Source organism: Pan troglodytes, chromosome 13 (genome assembly GCF_028858775.2).
Source record: "Pan troglodytes isolate AG18354 chromosome 13, NHGRI_mPanTro3-v2.0_pri, whole genome shotgun sequence".
Lineage (NCBI taxonomy): Eukaryota > Metazoa > Chordata > Mammalia > Primates > Hominidae > Pan > Pan troglodytes.
The window spans coordinates 99,174,702-99,195,896 of NC_072411.2; the positions used below are offsets into that span (position 1 = coordinate 99,174,702).

The window sequence follows — 21,195 nt, forward strand, 5'->3', positions numbered from 1 at the left end:
AAAACTTACCATCTTAATCATTTTTTCTAACTCATGTTTATTATTTGTACAATCGTTAGCACAGGTCAGAATCAGAGAGCCTAGGACAAAAGGAGGTTGATAGAGCCATGATTAAAAAGCTGTAACTAAGAATGGATCCACTGTGATAAAAGCCTACAAGGAATATCATAGGAATATGAAATATATGAAGTAAATGCTCATGTATCCACATAGATGAATCTGGAACATACAATGTTGAGTGAGAAAAAGCAAGTTACAGACCATACAAACTGTTCACATATGTAACGTTTTTAAAGATACACAACACTGTTTATTGTTCTAGCATTTATGTATATATGTGCACATAAAGGTATTGATAAAATTAGAGTATATAAAGACAAGGATAAAACTTCAGGACAGTGGTTCCCCCTGGGGAGAGAGGCGGGGAGGGAGGTGATGTGTCAGGGAGATTAAAAGAGGCTTCAGCTCTGTTCATGCGTTCCTAGCCAGTGCTGGCACCACTGTAGGTGCAGGTGACTCAACCATAAGCAAAGCCATGATGAGCTCATGGAGCTGAACAGTTAGTGGAGAAAGACAGAAGACAAACAAATAAATTCACTACATATGTCAGGTGGTGAGAAGTGCTAGGAAGGAGAAGTTAGAGGTTGATTAAGGGTTGCTATTTTACATGGGAAGATCAGGGGAGGTGTCCCAGATAAGGAGGCATTCATGCAAAAACATGAATGACACAAGGGTGTGAGCCTATGTTTACATATGGAACAAACCTTTAAGTCTATAAAATTTTATGATGGTTCTTTTAAAGTAAATATGGCAAAGTGTTAATATTTATTCTTAGTGGTGGGCTTCTTGTTGTTTTTTGAAAGTTTGAAAATTTTCATAATAAAAAGATTTTTTTAAACACACTATCTATTACTGAAAGATGAGGAGGCAGGATGTCAGACATCTCTGGATCTTTTCCAAATGAAATATCTTGAGCCTGTGACTGGAGGTCCTATTTCTTTAAGTGTTCTTACATATTGGGACTTCCTGAGAAAAGCCGGTAATGGGCAATACTGCCCAACCATTAGGTTATGCATGCTTGTTTGCCTATCTATCCATCTTTGCTTCCCAAATAAAACGCATGCCTGCTCAAACACAGAGTGTCCCCTGCTTGAAAGAGACAAGGTCAGAAGATGAAGAGTCAATCCTGCATGTGTGTTTTCAGTAGGAGAAAAGGCATATATGAAAAGCAAGTGAGGATGCAAGGTATAAATCAACATGAAGCACTGATGACAAAAGACAGATGCTGGAGGGAAAAACACACAGTGTCAGTACCACTGAGCTGAAGAGCCACCATTTAGTATGTACTAGTGTCACCCTTCTCCCTCCCTCCCCCAAAGAAAGGGACATGGTATCATGTTCTGTTCCCAGGTGCTCAACAAAGCAGAAAAAAGTTGCAGCAATGTGATTCCTGCAATGCTTTTTGGAGTTAACATAAATTGACCAAGAAAGTACACAATGAAGTATTCAGGGTATCAGCTCTAGTGCTACATCTGTAAGAAGTATTTTAAAAATATTTGGTGAATGAATGAATGGAACTGAGGTTATTCATGACAGTATTACATAAATGATACATATTTCTGTACTCAGAGCATTTCCTAGGTCACAAAAGGCTATTACATACCATGGCAGAGACTGCTGTTTTACCCCAACATCTCTCTTGCTTTCATAATAGGAACCCTGATTTTTAGGTTCCTAAAAGTACATCACCACCTGATGCAGTTCCGGACAATATATAAGCAATTGTGTCCTTAGTGGAAGTGTCCTTAAAGAGGGAGGGCATACCCTTCTTCTGCCTTCTTCCTTCCCACTAGTTGGAATTTGGATGTGATGGCTGGAGCTCAAGTGGCCATTTTCAGCAAGGAGATAGAAGCCATCTACCAAGGATGGCAGCACAAAAGGAAACAAAGATTGGACTGTGACACCATGGAGTGTCATGCTAGTCCTGGACAGCCTATCTCTGGACTTGCATATGGGAAATAAATAAACTTCTATCTTATTCAAAACTTCGAAATTTTAGTAAACTACATGTCTACTTTACTGAAAACTACTGTTTTGCTGTTTTTGTTGTTTCTCTGTTGAATGCAGCCAAATCTAACCCTAACTGATATACGTAAATCATCTCATCTCCCTAACCACACCTTATAAAGTTTATTATGATGCCCATATTATAGAACTGAGGCCAGAGGAGGTTAATTGGCTTGCTCAAGGACCCATAGAACCCAAGACTTCTATCTTCAAGCCAAGCCCAGTGCTCTCTATACTCATAGTTGTATTTTGGTGTGGCTGATATGGATTATTTACCAATAAATGAAATATATTAAGTGAGGACATAGCAGCTTGGCTGTAAAGGAATTATATCAGAAACTCTGGACATGAGCTTGTAGGAGTAGGGAAAACCAGAAAGAGGTTTAGAAAGGGGAACTGACAGATTAGGAAAAGACAGCCTGTGTTACATGCAGAAAGACTTTAGAAAATACAAAGTGAGAAACCCATTTATACTATCCTACGCTGCCAGAAATAGCCTTCTGAGCAGACAGTTGGCAAGTGACCTGGCTATAACCAGCTATGCAACCTCCTGGTAAAAAATCTTACCTACCTCTCCAACCCCCTAGGCTTCTTACCCTAACTGAATACCATATACACATTTCAGGTCTTTTAAAGTCAGTGTTTCAAGGGTATAATAATAATAATAATACATCTACAAACTTACAGTTGGAAGGCCCTCTGGCTGTCATAATCATATAGTTATTTAACATTTGAAACCTAAAGCAATAGGTCCTTGGTAAAAATCAGGGCCGCCACAATTAGTTGATCTAAAATATACTTTATATCCTTTTCATTTAAACATGTCTTTTAAGAATAATCTGGGTATGTGGTTACCTCTGCCCATTCGCTTTTGAAACGTAAGAGTTATTACTTTTCCAAAAAGCTTCTTAAAATTTTTCCAACTACATTTTTTCATTGTAAAAGAAATTGGAAAGTAAAAGGTATCTGAAAAGTTTTAATTGATTTTTAGCTTGAGCAAAACTAATAATCCATTTCCCATAATTTATTACATAAAATGTGATGATGGTAGAAGAAAGAAAAGAATTCTACTAAGATGGCAACAGGTCCCACCAACACCACTTCCTCAGGGTCCAGCTAATCCCATGAGAAGAGCCCTTGCAATATGTAAAAGATGGGAGCGCCATTATGCTTGTCACCGTGAGTAGTAAGTACCGTGCCACTGAAATGTGCTCTACACTTATTCAAACTGACAAATACAATGAACACATTTTAAAAGTGAAATCTTTATAGTAAATAAAGCAATTTGGGAAGCTAGTTTGTTTGCTTTCTTGTGAGTTTGTGTGTGTGTTTGTGTGTGTGTGTGTGTATATTTATATAAATTTTTTACCATTTCTAAATATAATACATGGTCAGTGTAAAAAAACTTTAATAATACATAAAGAAATAAAGAAAAAGGCAAAAATCCCACCACCTAGATTCAGCTATAATTAATGTTTTGGAGAATATTCTTCTAGATTTCTTCTTCTATACCTACAAATACACATGATATCTGCTGTTTAACAACTGTTTCACGCAAAAATATATCTTGAAGAGCTTACCTTTCAATATGTAATAAATACATATGCAGATAAATACAAAGCACACTTTTTAAAGATAACATGATACAACCTCATGTGGATGTTCTGCAATACATTTAAGAAATAACCTATTGGTTGTTTGCAATTTCTGGTTATTATAAACCAGATAGCAACAAACATCTTTTTGTATATATAGTTAACCAATTATTTCTCTTAGGGTGAATCCCCCACAGTTAGAATGTTGATGCATACTGCCAAACTGCCCTCCAAAGGGTAGTACAAATTACTCTCCCCAAAAAGGCATCAGAGTGGTTGAGATTTGATTTTCATCTTTGCCATCTGGAGGGTCAAGAATGACACCACACTGAGCACAGTGGCTCACACCTATAATTCCAGCACTTTCTTTGGGAGGCCAAAACAGGAGGATAACTTGAGGCCAGAAGTTTGAGACGAGCCTGGGCAACACAGCGAGAACTTGTCTCTACAAAAAGTTAAAAAATTAGCAGGGCATGGTGACACACACCTGTAGTACCGGCTACTTGGGAAGCTGAGGCAGGAGGACTGCTTGAGCCCAGGAGTTCAAGGCTGCAGTGAGCTATGGTCATGCCACTGCACTCCAGCCTGGGAAACAGAGTGAAACCCTGTCTCTAAAAAAAAAAAAAAATTTTAACTAAAAAAAAAAGAATGACAGTATATCATTGTTTTATTTGAATCCTTAAATGCCATGTGAGGTTGAGAAAAAGATAAATAACCAAATAAAGAAATGGGCAAAGGACATGCAGAGGCCACTCACCAAAGAAAAAATGCAAATAGCCAAAAAATATATTAGATGTTTACTTGATTGACAAAGGTAACCACCTTTTCCATTATTTTTATCTTTTCTATTATGCTTAGAAAGTCCTTCCCCATACCAAGATTGCAGAAATATTTTCCCCTTTTTGTATTCCACTGTTTTCATCTTTTTATTTTCTGCATCTTGAATTTACCTTGGTATAAGAAATTAGGTAAGGATTCAGCTTTACATATTTACATCTATCTAGCAGTTGTCTCAATGCCATTTATTAAATAATCCATTCCAGCCCCAGTGATTTAAAATGCTTCCTTTGGCTGAGTGCAGTGGCTCACGCCTGTAATCCCAAAACTTTGGGAGGCTGAGGCAGCAGGATCACTTGAGCCCAGGAGTTTGAGGCTGCAGTGAGCTATAACCACACCACCGCACTCCAATCTGAGTGACAGAGAGAGACCCTGACTCTTAAAAAAAAAATGCATCCTTTATCCTATACCAAATGTCCATATATAGTTGCTTCTAATCCTGGACTTTCTAGTCTGTTCTACTACTTTGTCTATTCCTGTGCCATTAACATACTGTTTTGATTGCTATCGTTTTGTAATTTGTTTTAATATATTTTATGAAACCCTCCCCTCATCAGTTTTCTTTTTCAAGAGTTTCCTAGCTAGTCTCACATGTTTATTCTTCTAGATAAAGTTTAGAATTATTTTGTCAAGTTTCCCCACTCAACTCCTACCACCAAATCGCCCTGAATTTATACATTAATTTCAAACAATTACCATCTTAAGTATTGTCTTCTTTCTACCTAATAATGTGCCTTATTTATTCACAATTACATCCTCCGTCCAAATGCGTATCTAATATGAAGAAAGGGCCATGTCCTTTATGTTTATATGCTCAAACTACTTACAAAGTACATTTTTAATTCTTAGATTTTTCTTTGTACTACAAAAATGTCCAGTAAATGCAAAATAATACTAATGCCATACACTTGAAATGTTTCTCCATAGCTCCAAAACATCCATCTCTAGTATGTGAGGGTACAAATCATATACCATTATAAGATTTGTCTCTCTTTTGGAGGCTGGGTCTCTGGCCTCCATGTCCAGTGTTGGAGAGCTCAGGCCTCAAGCTGCTGAGCGTCCTCCATAGGATAATTAGTAATGATGCAAACCAGACCTGCCTTTGCACATTTTAAATGGCCGTGAAGCCACATCTTTGCAGCCTGCTCAGTGCTGCCTGGAGTTCATAAATCATTCTTTACAGGGTATAGGTCAGGGCTTCCAAACTACAGCCCCACATCCTGGGCAGGGGTCCAACAAGGGGGGCGTGGATGAGAGTGGATGGGGAGTGTGACAATATTGTCAGGCATGTGCTGAGAGATGGGCACCTACCCTCAAGACAAAAAGCACCATTCTCAGATCTGTGAAAAAACCATCAGGTTTCCTCCACCTCCCCCACCCCAGCCCCTAATCAGCGAGCCAGAAACAGTGTCAACATTTAAAGAGCAGGCCACTGCTCTTCCCAGAACACTGGGGCCCTTGGCTTCACAACCATGGCATTTACTTTCCAGATGCATGTGGCCAGAGAAACCTTCATCACTGAATATTTGCTGATCTCATCCACAGTTAGCAAAACGGTGACCTGCAGGCTGGATTTGGCCCACGGATGTGTTTTCTTTGGCCTGCACGTTGTTAGGTCATCTTTTGGAACCGACATTTAACAATTTAGAGATTTCCTGTATTTTCTCTTAAAAGTCTGAAAAGCCTGGGCCACACTGCACCTGCATTCCTGCAGGATGCTTGATGAGAGCTGAGCCATTCATCACTCGTGGTCACTGTGCACTTCTATCATTTATGGGACCTGAGTGTGCCACCGCCATTCCCTGCAGCCTCCTTACTCCCAGTGGTTTCTGATTCAGGTCTCGTTTAGAAGGTGCCCAAGTCTCTAGGCCGGCAAAACATCTCAGTCCTTCATCTTCATATCAAATTATTTATTAAAAAGAAAAAAAATCAAGTAGGATATATGTAGGTGAGAAAAATACATAAAAATCTAGAAGTTTAAAAAGCTGGGCTACATAGTTTGTATTTCTAATGTTTAAGAGTCTTAGACATAATATAATCAAGCAGAGAAAAACTTAGAGAAGATATTAAATTGATCATCCCAAGTTCTTTGAGTGGAGCCATATTGAGTCCTTCTGGGTGGATTTTTAAAATATACTCTATTTTAAAAGAAATAGTGCAACACTTCAACATACACATACACATGCATACATATTACAAGCTTGCTATTGTAAATGTGGCTTATTTCTTTGAAAAGTCCCCTCAACATATAGTGTCTTTTTTTTTCTCACTTGGCTCTTGAGATTCAATAATTAATCCATCTGAATTAATTCCTGTAGTCGAGAATGGCAGCTGTAATAGGTTTCTCTCTTTTGTTTACTATACATTCCTTAGCAACATAAGCTTAGCTTGCACCTCAAGATTTATTCCATTGTATTCACAAAGCATCCCATTTTGGAACTGGAGAGAGTAAGCAAAATACACCAATCTACTTGGGTCAAATCCTATTAGAGCAAATAATAAGTGTTAACAGCTTTACAAAAAAAATTTTTTATAATGTAGGTGGATTAAAATGATCAACTTGGGGACAATTCAACTGAAAAAAGGATATTTTTGAAACTACTGAAAACAAAATAAAATGGAGGATGCACTGGATATTAAATGATATTGAGGCATCGTTGTTAATTCTATTTGGTATGATAATGTGTGTTTCTATTAATTATACTTTAAAAAACAAAATAAACATCATGGATTTGCTATCATGTGAGACTCACAACCCTTGGGACTATAATCTTTCACAGTTGTAAGAGACTTTAAACATTACCTCGTCCAGGCATGGAGAGTAAGTTTCAATTTACATGCACTTCAATTTCATAGTACTATCCTGAGAAGAAATTTTAGTCTCTAAGACTCAAAGGAAAAAAAGTGCCATGAACCATTAGCAATGTTGGCCAGGGTCACAAGATAGGAGAATGGGGCCATATGTGCTACCATATTAGTCACCTTTCAAACTTCCAGTCTAGCGGTCAGGGAGCTTACTTCTTGCCAATTCGACTCATTGCTTCTCTAGACAGCTCTGTCTATTAAGTTAATTCTTATCTTTTGAGCTAACATCTTATTTTCTATAGCTTACAACCACATGACATAATGACAAGCCTAGTCTAGTTCCGTTTTAATTTGACAGTGTTAAGTTAAACTATTTGGGGCCATTCTCTTGTCCTCTCCAAGTGTGAAACATTACCAGTTTCTTCAACCACTCTTCACATAGCATGGTTCCCTCCCCATCATCATCATTCACCACTGACAGGCGTCACTTTGTCTCTGTCCCTGTTCCAGTAGGACACAGTAAAAGTGTCCTCTTGACATCACATTGTCATAACATAATCCTCAAAATGCCTTTATTGAATTCAAATTTTGGTTTATAAAATCTCTGCCTTCCAAATTTTGAAATCAGATGCTATTCTCCATCTTGAGCTCAGTTTGGTTAGTCAGGCGGAGGCTTCTAAAATCTTTCTAGCTATCTGCCAAATCTGCATCGATTTAAATAAATTTCTCAGAGTGTACAATGATCATCCCATATTTCCAGGCCCTGGTATGCCATTAACCATAGAAACCATAAAAAGACTCAGTGTGCCCCTCCTAACCCTTCAGTGGCTCCTCAATTCAATCTACAGATTTTCAATCTTACAAGGAGAATTTCCAGCCTTACAAATGATACCTGAGGGAAACTAACTAAGCTGGATGCTTCCTCTATTCAACAATTTATCCTCATTGGGAGAAATGAACTATAAGCTACCAAAAACTGGCTCAGCATAAGCAATAAAGTAGGGTTGAGTCATTCAGTCAAATGTGCTGCAAGGACTGGACTAGGCGATTGAGCAGATGACAGTGAATAAGATAGTGACCATGTCATCAAGCATATACAGTTTTCCCTCAGTATATGTGGGAGATTGGTTCCAGGACCCCCGCATACACTACAATCTGCACATATTCAAGTCCCTGAGTTGGGCCTGCAGATCCCAAATATATGAAAAGTCAGCCCTCTCTGTATGCAGGTTTCAGATCCCACGAATGTTGTATTTTCATCCTGCCTTTGGTTGGAAAAAAATCTGCATATAAGTGACCTGCCAAGTTCAAAGCTGTGTTGTTCAAGGGTCAGCTACAGTTTTAAGCAGTAGTCAACAGTGATTAATGCAGTACAAAGAGCTGTGGGAGTTGAGGGTAGAAGTAGGTTTCTTTGGCTGGGCTGAGAAGGTGGTAGAGAAGATAGCAGAAAGGAAGTGAGAAGTAGGACAACTTAATGGAGGAAGTAGTAGGTATGGAAGGACACATGGAATTGGAAGGGTGGAGAAGTGAGAAAAGGGTGAGAGAATAGAATAAATCCCAATGAGTCAAGTCATGTGGTTAGTGGGGCACAGAATTTATAAATACTATTGGGGGAAATAAAGTCTGGAAAAACACAGAGGCCAAGCTGAATGAGATGGCTTTCTATATCAGGATCAGTTAATGAATGGGTGATTTACACCAGAGAACATGTGACCCATCAAAAAGCGTGGAGAGGTGAGGGCAGGGAAAGGTGAAAAACTCAGAACCTAGGACAGAAAAGCATAATCAAGTGAATAAATGGGGGGAAAGAAAGAAAAGCAAGGGGTAAGAAGACAAATATGGTCTTCCAAGTTAGTGAGTAGTGGCTCCTGCACTATTTATTTTCCTTCCTTGACATTTAAATACATGGTTATCAGCCCCTTTTCCCCTTTGAAATGCACCTCCAGGCTTAGCTCTCCAATCCTTATGTGTCCTCCATCTGTCTATGCCTTTTCTTAACAACCACTTCTCTTAAACTACCTAACCCACCCCCAGCAAAAATAGTCACTATGACTCATCCCCAAAGGCACTGGCAAAAGAAAACCAAGACAAGAGGACATGCTGGATAAGTGTGGGGTCAAATGATCTTTGTACACACCTGAAGGAGCAGAAAGGGGGAGTTAAAGGGAGAGTCTAAAGAGGGGTGAGTAGAACAAAAGGGCCTATGGACCCCGAAAAGTGGTAACATCAACCTAAGAACTCAGGCCCTCCTTGTGTTCTTTAACCATTCATTCATTCATTCATTCAACCACTCTTGTGTTCATTTCTCTCCCTCCCTCCATCCCCTGCTTATCTGTTGCCACACACCCAACAGCCCACAAAGGCAAAGCAAATTCCTATGTATCTCTCAAGCCTCAGGTTACACATCACTTTATCAGGTCCTCATGATTAACCTTCTCCCTACATAGCATCCCGGATTTTTTCTTTCAAAACTGCATCACAGTGTAATTTCTCATTTGTTGACTTCTCTGCTATGTTGTAAGCTCTATCATGGAAAGGGTGCCATCTCACTGCTGTGTCCCTAGCACTGAGCACACAGTCTCAACTCAGTACATAACTATGGATGAATAAAACATCTCCCAGACAAATAAGTGGCATCACTAGAATTCTCTAAGACCAAAAATTGGTGTGGCCAAGATTGCTAACTACTCACTAAAATCCATGCTGTCTCTTTGGGGGCACACAGATACACTAATTCCTCACCCTCCCTTGTAGCTAGGTATGGCCATGGCTAAATTCTGGTCCATGGAATATAAGTGGAAGTGATGTATGCTAATTCCAAGCTGACCCATAAAAATCCTTCCATGGTGGCCGGGCGCGGTAGCTCACGCCTGTAATCTCAGCACTTTGGGAGGCCGAGGCAGGCAGATCACCTGAGGTGAGGAGTTCAAGACCAGCTTGGCCAACGTGGTGAAACCCTGTCTCTACTAAAATACAAAAATTAGCTGGGCATGATGGCGGGTGCCTGTAATCCCAGCTACTTGGGAGGTTGAGACAGGAGAATCGCTTGACCCGGGAGATGGTGGTTGCGGTGAGCCGAGATCACGCCACTGCACTCCAGCCTGGGCAGCTGAGCGAGACTCCATCTCAAAAAAAAAAAAAAAAAAAAAAATCCTTCCATGCTTTTCCTCCATGCTCTTTTTCCCTTTGGGGTGGCAGGACTGCACACAACCCCTATGGTGATCTTAGAGGCCACATGTTGCTACCTGGGATCCTGTTTGGAAAAGGACCATCCCTCTAATATGTTCATAAAGAGACCTAAACTTCATACATCATACATCCATCATATATTTAGGGGTCTATGTGTAACAGTAGTTAACCTATCTAATTCAGTGATAAGTTACAACTGAAGTTAGGCTCCCCTAACCTTTACCAGCTAGCAACTGTTTTGTCACTTTCCCAAAAAGAAATGAAGGCCATTCAGGGGCCAGTACAAACTTTTTTGGTATGTATGACAGAACAAAAGTTCCATTTGCTCATGATCATTAGGAAAATATAGTAACCATGGCTTGGGCTTCCCTGGGCTTGGGCCACAGCCACAAAACAGGCTGGGTGGATTCCTGTGATGTCAGAACACTGGAAAGGGAGCTTGCTGGCCTGGCCTTGGCTCAGAAGCACAGGTCGCAACCCGCAGGCCCTGGACAAATGCCCAACTGCCTTCTCGAGTAGCCTGTCCCTGGCCTCATCTGTGCTTACCTTGCAAAAATGTCACAAACCATTGTCCTGTTGTGCTTAGTGCCAGCTGGGGAGAAGCTGCCAAAAGCTTTTGCAAAAGCCACACCAACCTGCACTGCCATGGAACAATGACTACACCAAATGACTCGCCTTCTGAATAAAGCATTCAGCCGACCAGACAGACGTAATCTACCTCCCTGTGGCAAAGCTCCTCTTACACTGAAGATGTAGTTGACAACTTCTGTTTCTACTTAACACTAGAGACTTTAAAGAGAACTCCTCTCCCTGGTGGACTTCAGTATTTCATAACTGAATTACATTAAGAGAATTAGTAGCATGTACTGTACATAATTGCTTGTTCAACTCAAATCTAGGAAACTACTAAAAGGGTAAATCATTGACTAAATCATTTTACCTTTCTTTATTGAAGGTTTGTTTTTTTGTGTCAGGACCTTCCAGATACAGTGATTCTTAATCTTTTGGGAGTCAGATACCTTTTTAAGAACTTGATGAAATAGTTTGATTCATTTCACACAAAATATGTATATAGTGCACATATCTACTGCCTGTGACTTCAGAGGGCACACAGGATGCCTAGTTCACCCACTGATCCCAGACCCAGAGTCATGAACCTTTTAGGGCAAGGGTCAGCAAACTTTCCCTAAAAAAACAGATAGTAAATATCTTTGGCTTTGTGAGCCACTTATAGTCTGTTTCACAACTACCCAATTCTGCTGTTGCAGTGCAAAAGTAGCCACAGATAATACATAAATGAATGAGTATGGCTGTGTTCCAACAAAACTGTATGTATGAACACCAAATTTGAATTTCATGTCATTTTCATGTGTCACAAAACATTATTCTTCTCTTGATTTTTTTCTCAACACTTAAAAAATAAAAACCATTCTTAGCAGGAGGCCTGCAGAAAAAAATGTATGATGTACCATAGGTTGCCAACCACTGCTGCAGGGCATGGGTTCCAGGGGTTCATCACCTTGGAAAAAAAATTGCATCTCTATTATCACTGACTTCTAATTGGAATTTAGCATTTCCTTCCACTATGAATGTAGGCCATAAACCACAGTAGCAAAAATCAGTAACTGTAATGCTGTCACCAGCAGAAATCACAGGTATGTTCATATAGCATTAGAGTTGTTGCAGACAACTCAAAATACTGATTATGCTCATCACTATTTTTAAATTATGCTCACTCTTAGATCTTCTGCTGTATCTGGTTATTTAACCAGATTTTTTTTTTTTTCTGAGGTAGGGTCTTACTCTGTCACCCAGGCTAGAGTGCAGTGGCATGATCAAAGTTCACTGCAGCCTCGAACTCCTGGGCTCAGGCAATCCTCCCACCTGTGCCTCCATCACTACGCCCAGCTAAGTTTTCCGTTTTTTTTTTTTTTTTTTTTTTTTTTTTTTAGAGACAGAGTTTCACCATGTTGCCCAGGCTGGTCTCAAACTCTTGGGCTCAAGTGATCTGCCCAACTCAGCCTCCCAAAATTCTGGGATTATAGGCATGAACCACTGCGCCCAGCCTAAATGTGTTATTTTTTTAAAAGCACATATATTACCATATCACAAAGTAGATTTTTAATATTTGGGTAACTGTATCTCAATAACTGATTTCCATTGTAACCCTAGATATTTTATTTCTTGTATAGGGTTTAAGAACAGTGTCCTGAGAAACAGTCTGGAGCTTTCACCAGATATCAAGAGTCCATGGTATATAAAAGGTTAAGAGCCCTTTCCTGCTCCAGGCTAACAGGGCCTGAGTAGCAAAACCACAGCATCTCTTACCAGAGTATTCACATCTTCAGTTTTATGGATGAGCATCCGGATCTCCTCTGGATCACCACTGAAGATTGCCTGAACCAATGGTGGCTGCAAACACAAGAGAATGGGAATCAGAACTAAAATTAATACATCTGATCACATACAGATGCAGATGGTGAGAAGATTTGTTCTTTAAAAGTTTATTCAACCATTATCAGTTGGCAGACAAAGATGAATAAGACTCAGACCAACCCTTACAAGAAGTCCAGTGGGGGAGATATTTACATAAAGAAATAACTATTATACAATCTGAAAGCCAGGCCAGATAGTCTCTAACCTGAACTATGAACTACAGTGAGTGTACCATGAATACCACCCATCACTGAAACTTTGATAGGCCCTTAAATCCCTGACAAGGAAACTACTAAATCTGTGGTTTTGTGCATACAATCCCTGTTATGAATTGAATTGTATCCCCACCAAAATTGATATGTTGCAAGCCCTAACCCCCAAAGCAACTGTATTTGGAGACAGGGCCTTTAAGGAGATAATTCAGATTAAAAGAGGTCATAAGGGGCGGCCCTGATCCAATAGGACCGGTGTCCTCATAAGAAGAGGAAGAGATACCAGAGCTCACGTTCTCATTCTCTCTCTCTCTCTCTCTCTCTCTTCCTCTCCTTCTCTCTCTTTCTTCTCTCTCACACAGGAGGAAAGGCCATGTGAAGACCTAGTGAAAAGGTGGCCATTTGTAAGCCAGGAAGAGAGGCCTCACCAGAAACTAACCCTGATTTTGGACTTCCAGCCTCCAGAACTGGGAGAACAAAAATTTCTGTTGCTTAAGCCATCCAGTCTATAGTATTTTGTTATGGCAGCCTGAGCAAACTAAGACAGTTCCCTATGATTCCTCTACTTCTTGTTAGACAATGTTCCTTGTTATCCTCAAATAATTCCATTCCTAGAGGATGCTAATGGCCATGTTTCTGGCCACTGGAACACTTTTGTGTCGATATTTGGAAAACCCTTGAAATCATTCCCAAATGCCTCCCATAGCTTTAGCCAACAAGTACTGTCTTAAACATGATTACATCTACTGCTTATTAAAAGTAAGTGGCACGATGGCAGTTTAGGGAAGAAGAGGGGGGTGTTACCAAGCTTTTATTATTGAACTCATCTACATTAAACAAGACCCCAGCATGCAGTAGAAGGATCTATATGTGTGATGGAAACACAACCAAAAGAACAGCTAGCTCCACTTGGGTAGGAGGCTGGGTGAAGACAAGGGTGTATCCAAAAAAGCTTGAGGAAGGCACCTTAATGAATAAATATGATTTGCTGACAAGGAAGGAAGACAAAGGAGGTACAGGTGTGCAAAGGTGTGGATGTGCAAAGAACCTGATATGTTAGTGACCAGAGTGTGGGGTAAAAGAGGAACAGTGGCAGGCTTTAGGGTTGATGTTGGGCTTGCCTGCATGGCAAAAAATGCTATTCAAAGCCAGTCTCACACTTGCTAGCCACATGCAAAGCCCATTTCTACGTGCAACTTGGGGGTGAGCATGATCATCGCTGCCTAACCTCCTCATGGGATTGTTATTAGGATCAAATGAGGTAGTACATGAGAAAATGTCCTCTAACCAGACAACCCTACATAGATGTTTTCATTAAGAAATGTTTCACGATGACAAGATGGAGTAGTTGATAATTTTCTTTTAACCTTAAGATCCTTGGTAATTATGCACACACACTCATGCATACACACACACACATTCACCCAAACTTCTAGAAATACCTTAGTCCTGGTAGTCGATTAGATGACAGCAGTTTCCCCAATGTGTCTGACCATAAGAATCACCGGAGATGCCTATTAAAAAATATAGTCCCAGATCCCTTTCCTAAGGATATAATACATTCAGGGTGGGGACCTGCAAATCTAGATTTTAACAAGTACCCATCAATTCTTAGGAACTGGTGGCAAGCACTGGCCTCAGGTGAAATCACTAGCGTCACATACCTTGACCTCGCCCTGTGATCTGCTGTTGGGAATGTGAGTTGTCATTTTCCCTATAAACCCTCTTTTCTCTTTTTATCCTCCTGTTGGCTTTCTTACAGGTTATGTTGCTGTTTATTGCTAGTTTGGGGGACCAATATAAGTACTATCAGTAAGACAGAGTAAGATTCCTTGAGGAAATACTATGTAAAAATGTCAAGGTGCAGAATGGATATTTCAATATGCCAGGAATTTGTCCATGGGTTTCTCCTCTGCCATAAAAATTCCCAGCAAATGAACATATATCTCTTTTTCTTTCTCCAAAACACCCTCTCAATTCTGCTTCTTGACAAGGTGTATGGATAGTTTCTGAAATTGCCAACAATTAAGTAGCAGGAAAGAAGTCTTGAAAAGAATACAAGTTTACTGCTAGTTCAGTCTTAGCTACTTACTCTGCTTAAAGACAGGCAGATCCTTCCACAGTCCCCCTAACTACCTGCTAACCAAGTCTCTGTTCGGGTTACATCTGCCCTGTGGCAAGGACCACATTTCACACAAGACACAGAGCCAGACACAAATTCAGGGTTTCGACAAAAAAAAATATTGAATCTTGTTTATCTGCTCCATAATTCTCCATCTGCTGTGCTCATGGCCAAATGCTCATGTGTGCATTTCTGCCTTTTTGGACCTTAAAAGAAAACAAACAACAAACCTCCACAACCAGAGAACGATAAGTAGAGGCAGTGTCTGACAAGATTTTCGTGTTAAATCAGGAGTAGTCAATCAACAGCTGAACAGTTAAGATTCCGGGGAACAAACCCAACACAGTAGTTAATGCACCACTACTTAGTCACTTTAAGGGAACACAATGAGGTGAGCAGAGTCTCCCAATTGCGAGTGTACGGAATACGTACATTCTGTTGCATTCACTCAGTCCTCACACTTCTGAAGAAAGGCAAGCATTCCAAGCTATGGCTGGAATGTTACCAAGGAGATGCATCCCAAAAAAGCTTCCAGAGAAGGGCGCCAGCACAGTCCCTCAGCAGGGAGTGGTGCCTCTGGGACTAACGCTGCTAAAAGCTACTTTATAGAGAATTGTCAAGGCACAGAATCCCCAGGAGCCATTAGGAAGAAGAGGCTGAGCTATCATTATAACTCTTCCAATACTGAAGTCACATATATGCATACATATGCACCTAGGTACATATGCATACCTATCTACACTCAGGCATGCATGCATAGAGACACATGTTGAGTCATACACAAACCCCTTCTACTTCCCGTGGAATAAAAAAGCAGCTGTTCTCCACATCTCAAAGCCTTGCTATATGGACATCTCTAGCTCAACTGTGCCATGTGGCTACCAAGACATCGCCTTCACAATTATGAATTTAAGCATCATGGGATTTCAAACTAGAACTTCACAGATAACGTGCTTTGCTTCAACTGAAGCTGTGTGTTTGTGTGGATATAATTACTGAATGGAATACGTAATGATTCTTGAGCAAGTAATATTTATTTTTTAAATATTATGACTGCTGCTTCTTTTTTTCTCTCCACACTCCCAAAAACATTCCCAGAGAGCACTTTGGCACTCCTTTTTGTTGGAATTTTAATGAGATCCTGCTGTTTTATTTTTCCCCAGGTAAACACTTAACCTAAGAAAAAATATTGGGGAAAAGATATATCTAAATAGTATATTATATGATGTTTAAGGCAAAGAATATTCTAATTACAATATTCTTGCTCATAAGTATTAAGGACACATATTCTGTTGTTCATTAATTTGGCAACTATCATAACTTTTGCAGCTTTTGTCTTAACTTAAAAAGGCTTAGAAGCAAAGTCCTACCTGCACAAGAGCAGAGTCCCAAGCCTTGGCATATACAGGTATTTCTTTTTAAAGTTTCACACATTTTAGCACTAGCATATACAACACGAGTGCTTTGTGTACAGTAGGGTACAGAGTTGAATAAATACAAAATTGTAACAAGGGTCAAAATTGAGAAAAACAAATAGTGGTAGGAAAAAAGGAGATTCAGATACCATGAAATCATTGATCATCATCCCCTAAAGAAATTTAAATTCCTAAGAGAGGTATGCAGTCTTTTTAGCTTCAATTGCTAGAATTTTCTTAGCATGCTTAGCAGCTGCAAAATGATTGTCAGTGCTGCAGATATTGGTGCAGTGCCTCTGGTAGATTCAGAAGACAGAAGGACACTTCCTGGGCCAAATTTACCAAAGGCACAAGTGGGATTTGTTGTTCAGATGGGACCTGTCCTTGCCTTCAAAATCACCAACAACTAGCCCCCTACTACCTTTCCAGGAGTGTTGACGGCTGCCTTCTAGAGGGGAATGTCTACCAAGCTGATGACACTTGACCCCTCTAAGATAGAAATGGGGAACAGAAAGTCCCCTTGATCTTATAAATTTTGTAGCTGAACTTGCTAACCCTTGGAACTGAAATCTAATCAGCCGAAAGCCACTTTCTCTACCCACATCCCCTATTGGCACATCCAATAAAATATTCTGTTTTTATTCTCACCCTGAAAACAAACTGGGAAAATACCAGACTTCCAAAAATAAAATGCTAAATCAAATATGTACTAGGGATAGTTATTCTCAAACTTTGAAGTAGAGTCAAAATTCCACTAGGGGGAGCAAGATGGTAATTTGTTACCTGGGAGGTAAAAGCAAAGGTTCAGGATGTGTAATTAAGGAAGTAAGGTAGTTGAAAAATCCACTTCATTAAAAACATAAAAGAACTCAAGCTTCTGAAAGAGTTCTTAGTCATAAGTAAACATGCACACCATGCACATACTAAAACAAACAAACAAAAAAACACCAAACACAAAAAATTCCTATTGATCCCTGAGGATCCAGGTTTTAGAAATAAGAATAAAACTATCTAAAACCTAGGTGCTAAGGTATCATTTTCATCATCTGTGAAATCCAATTCAATTATTATGTCAATTCCACGAAAAAAATATGCAACTGATGTCATCAGACACACCCTCCATTTAAGAATGAAGCCCATCATGGGTTCTACAAAGAGAGCCAAGCTAGTTTAGAGTATCCACTCCATCCGGCTATGAAGTCATCAATGCCCTCCCACATCCCGCAAAATCCCCTAATGAAACCACCATTTTAATTTTTGCTAAAACCACTGTATAGTATATTTCACTTTCCCTTTGCCAGAGTTGCATGCTCTGTACTAATGAATTGGCTTTGGAAGATAGGCAGAGTGACAGAGGCTGTCATTGAGCATTGGTAACTACAGTCAATGGTAATAAGCCCAAGCAGCATCCAGGGATGCTCCAGCATTTCATTCTAGATCCTGGTGTGTTGCTTGTGTTTTTCTGATTAGATCGGGAAAATAAAGACTCCAAGTCTAAAAGAAAAACATTTTGCATTCCAATCAGAAATGGGTGTTGGGAATCAATCAATAGCCAAGAAGGAAAAATTGATATTCCTAAACATCTGTCCCTCCTTGAGCATTCTGAGTACACATGTCATTAAAGTAAGATGGGAGTGTGTTATTAGTAGCTGATAGCTGATACAGCAATAATCTAGCCATATGAAGCCATCAACTTATATGAACAAGCGGAAACACTTCGTTAGGTAACAACTGTTTTTTGTAGGAGGCAGTGCTTGCACTTTTGCGAGAGGATAATAAAAATTTGTTCAAGTCACTAGATTTAATGAACAAAACCTGCTAACTCAATTCATGTGAGTTCTGCTGTGTGATCCCCTGCAAGGATTTCATTGAGTTCTTCCTGAATATAGATCACCCTTTACTTGAGAAGTTCACTCCATCCCAGAAAGATAATGATTATCATAAAATCAAAATCTGTTCCTCTTAAGTACCATAAGAACAATACAAGAATATACTGAGTCCTTATAAATACATTTTTTAAAAAATCAGGGAGTGAGGCAGGACTGCATGTCTGAAAATGTCTCCTACAGGCTATGCTGCAGAGTAAATATATATAATATTTTCCATTACTATTAAAAACAGAAAAAACATAAAATTCCATGTTATAGTCATGCCCTCCAAGTAGCGTATTTGTTAACTCTATATTTAACATTATGAAAAAAGAATTACATCTAATTAGAAAATGGAGAAAATTAATTTATTACCTAATCTTTTCCCAGTGAAAATAACATATGGGTACTGACTATGAAATAGTTACTCAAGGACCAACTACCCCAATTACCCAATTTTTGGAACATTTAATCCTTTGTTGCTCCTTCTTTTCCTGAGATTCTCTTTGGGTGTTTCTCTGCTCTTTAATACCACCAGTTATCACCCTCACCCAATGGCCAACCCAAAGTAAAACAAAATTCAACTTTGTTACCAGTTACAGACAAAAAGTTGGGCCAAAGGAAGTGATGAAATAACAGTATCAGTTAAATTGAAATCTGGAGGCAATGTTAATTTTTATTGATTACAATGTTAATTTTTATTGACCTCCTTTTTTTCCATAGTAGAAAGATTAATGCTATGGTATCAGACTGACCAATTATTAAATCCAATCCATTTCCGTTTCAGTTTTCTCATCTCTAAGATGGGGTTACAATAGCCATTTTATAGATGTGTTTAAAAAATAACATAACGGCCAGGCGCGGTGGCTCACACCTGTAATCCCAGCACTTTGGGAGGCCGAGGAGGGTGGATCACGAGGTCAGGAGATCGAGACCATCCTGGCTAACATGGTGAAACCCCGTCTCTACTAAAAATACAAAAAAAAATTAGCCAGGCCTGGTGGCGGGCGCCTGTAGTCCCAGCTGCTCAGGAGGCTGAGGCAGGAGAATGGCGTGAACCCGGGAGGCGGAGCTTGCAGTGAGCCGAGATCGCGCCACTGCACTCCAGCCTGGGCAACAGAGAGGGACTCCATCTCAAAAAATAAATAAATACATAAATAAATAATAAAAAATAACACAACATATGCAACACCCCCAGCACGGGGCCAGATGCCTGGTGTGCACACAATAAAAACAGGGATGATTGTTTACCTTGAGTTAACAAGCTCAAAAACCTTCATAGACAAGTACATTTATGTGCATCCTAAAAAAGGAAAAATAAGAGATCTTGAAAGATTTCCTAAAATACTACAGAGTAAATAAATTGAGTTAGGATTATAACCCACTCAACACCACCTCTAAAGCAGAGGGGCCCATCATATTGGGAGAGAAGCTTTTACAGGCCCGGGAGCAAAAATCAAACTGAGCATGACTTGGCCTTTGTTACACTCAGCAACCTCGAAATTGTCACACAGTCCCTCTGTACTCAGAAGTCTAATCTATAAAGCCAATAACTCACTGAACTAATACACCATTTCTTCTTGACTAATCAAAAGGTAACTGCACATATTCATGCCGGCTTAATGGGACCTGAGATTGTAATTTTACTACTTAAGGTTATCATAAATACATGTAGTTACACCTTTCTTTTGTGATCTCCTGATAGACATAAAGGAAATGAATTCCCTGTTTGGAGCTGTGACGAAGTCTAACAGTTTGCCTGTTAGTGACAAAGTGAGACTAGAACTTAGTTTTCCTGATTCTCGCAGCTCGGTACTTTCTCTCACATGTAATATAATATACATATAATTCATGATCAGAATTCAGCTTCAGTTTCAACATACCTCCTATGGAGAAATAGTATACACTAAGGAAAAAGCTGCCATATATGAGATACATTCTCTCTATACATATGCATATATATTTACACAAATAGTGGCCAAATGCATATACATAGATAGATAGATATAGATATAATTCCTTGCAACAAAATGGCTAACAATAAAATAATCTTACCAAAAGACAGAAAACAAAGGGCTACAGTCTTTCAGAGTTGAGGGAGCTCAGCATGGGTCTGAGTTATAAAGATGAAGAAGGTAGGCACTAAGCAGAATTTTGAAGGATGAGACTGGGGACTGGAGAGTAAATCTTTCATGTTGGAAAATAATAGATGAAGTTAGAAAAATGAATAACTGGGTGGGGGGAGCATCACATCAGCATAAGGAGCTTTAACCTAATCTTTTTGGTGCGATCATATAGCTCATTACCACCTCAAACTCTTGGGCTCAAGCGATGCTCCCACCTCAGCCTCCCAAGTAATTCAGACTATGGGCACAGGCCACCGTTAAACCTGGTGAATTTTTAATATTTTTTTGTGGAGACAGGGTCTCGCTATGTTGCCCAGGCTGGTCTTGAACCCCTGGCCTCAAGCAATTCTTCTCCCTCAGCCTCCCAAAGAGCTGGGCTTACAGTCATGAGCACTGTACCCAGCCTTTACCTAATCTTATGGACAAACAGGAATGGGGGTCATGAGCAGGAGAAAGGAATAGAGTTTTCCCAAGAATTTAATCTGGCCAAAGCGTACACTGAGTACTGGAGAAGGAGAGATTG

General features: G+C 39.7%; 1 protein-coding gene across 18 annotated transcripts in view; it reads right to left on the reverse strand.

The window, feature by feature from the left end:
* ANKRD44 (ankyrin repeat domain 44) overlaps positions 1 to 21,195 on the reverse strand; it is a 351,835-nt gene that overhangs the window by 215,108 nt on the left and 115,532 nt on the right. For all 18 annotated transcript variants that reach the window (XM_063791430.1, XM_009443922.5, XM_063791432.1 and 15 more), the window contains one exon: positions 12,822 to 12,905. In XM_063791430.1, the coding sequence (XP_063647500.1) occupies positions 12,822 to 12,905 (84 nt within the window). The remainder of the gene's footprint in view (positions 1 to 12,821; positions 12,906 to 21,195) is intronic.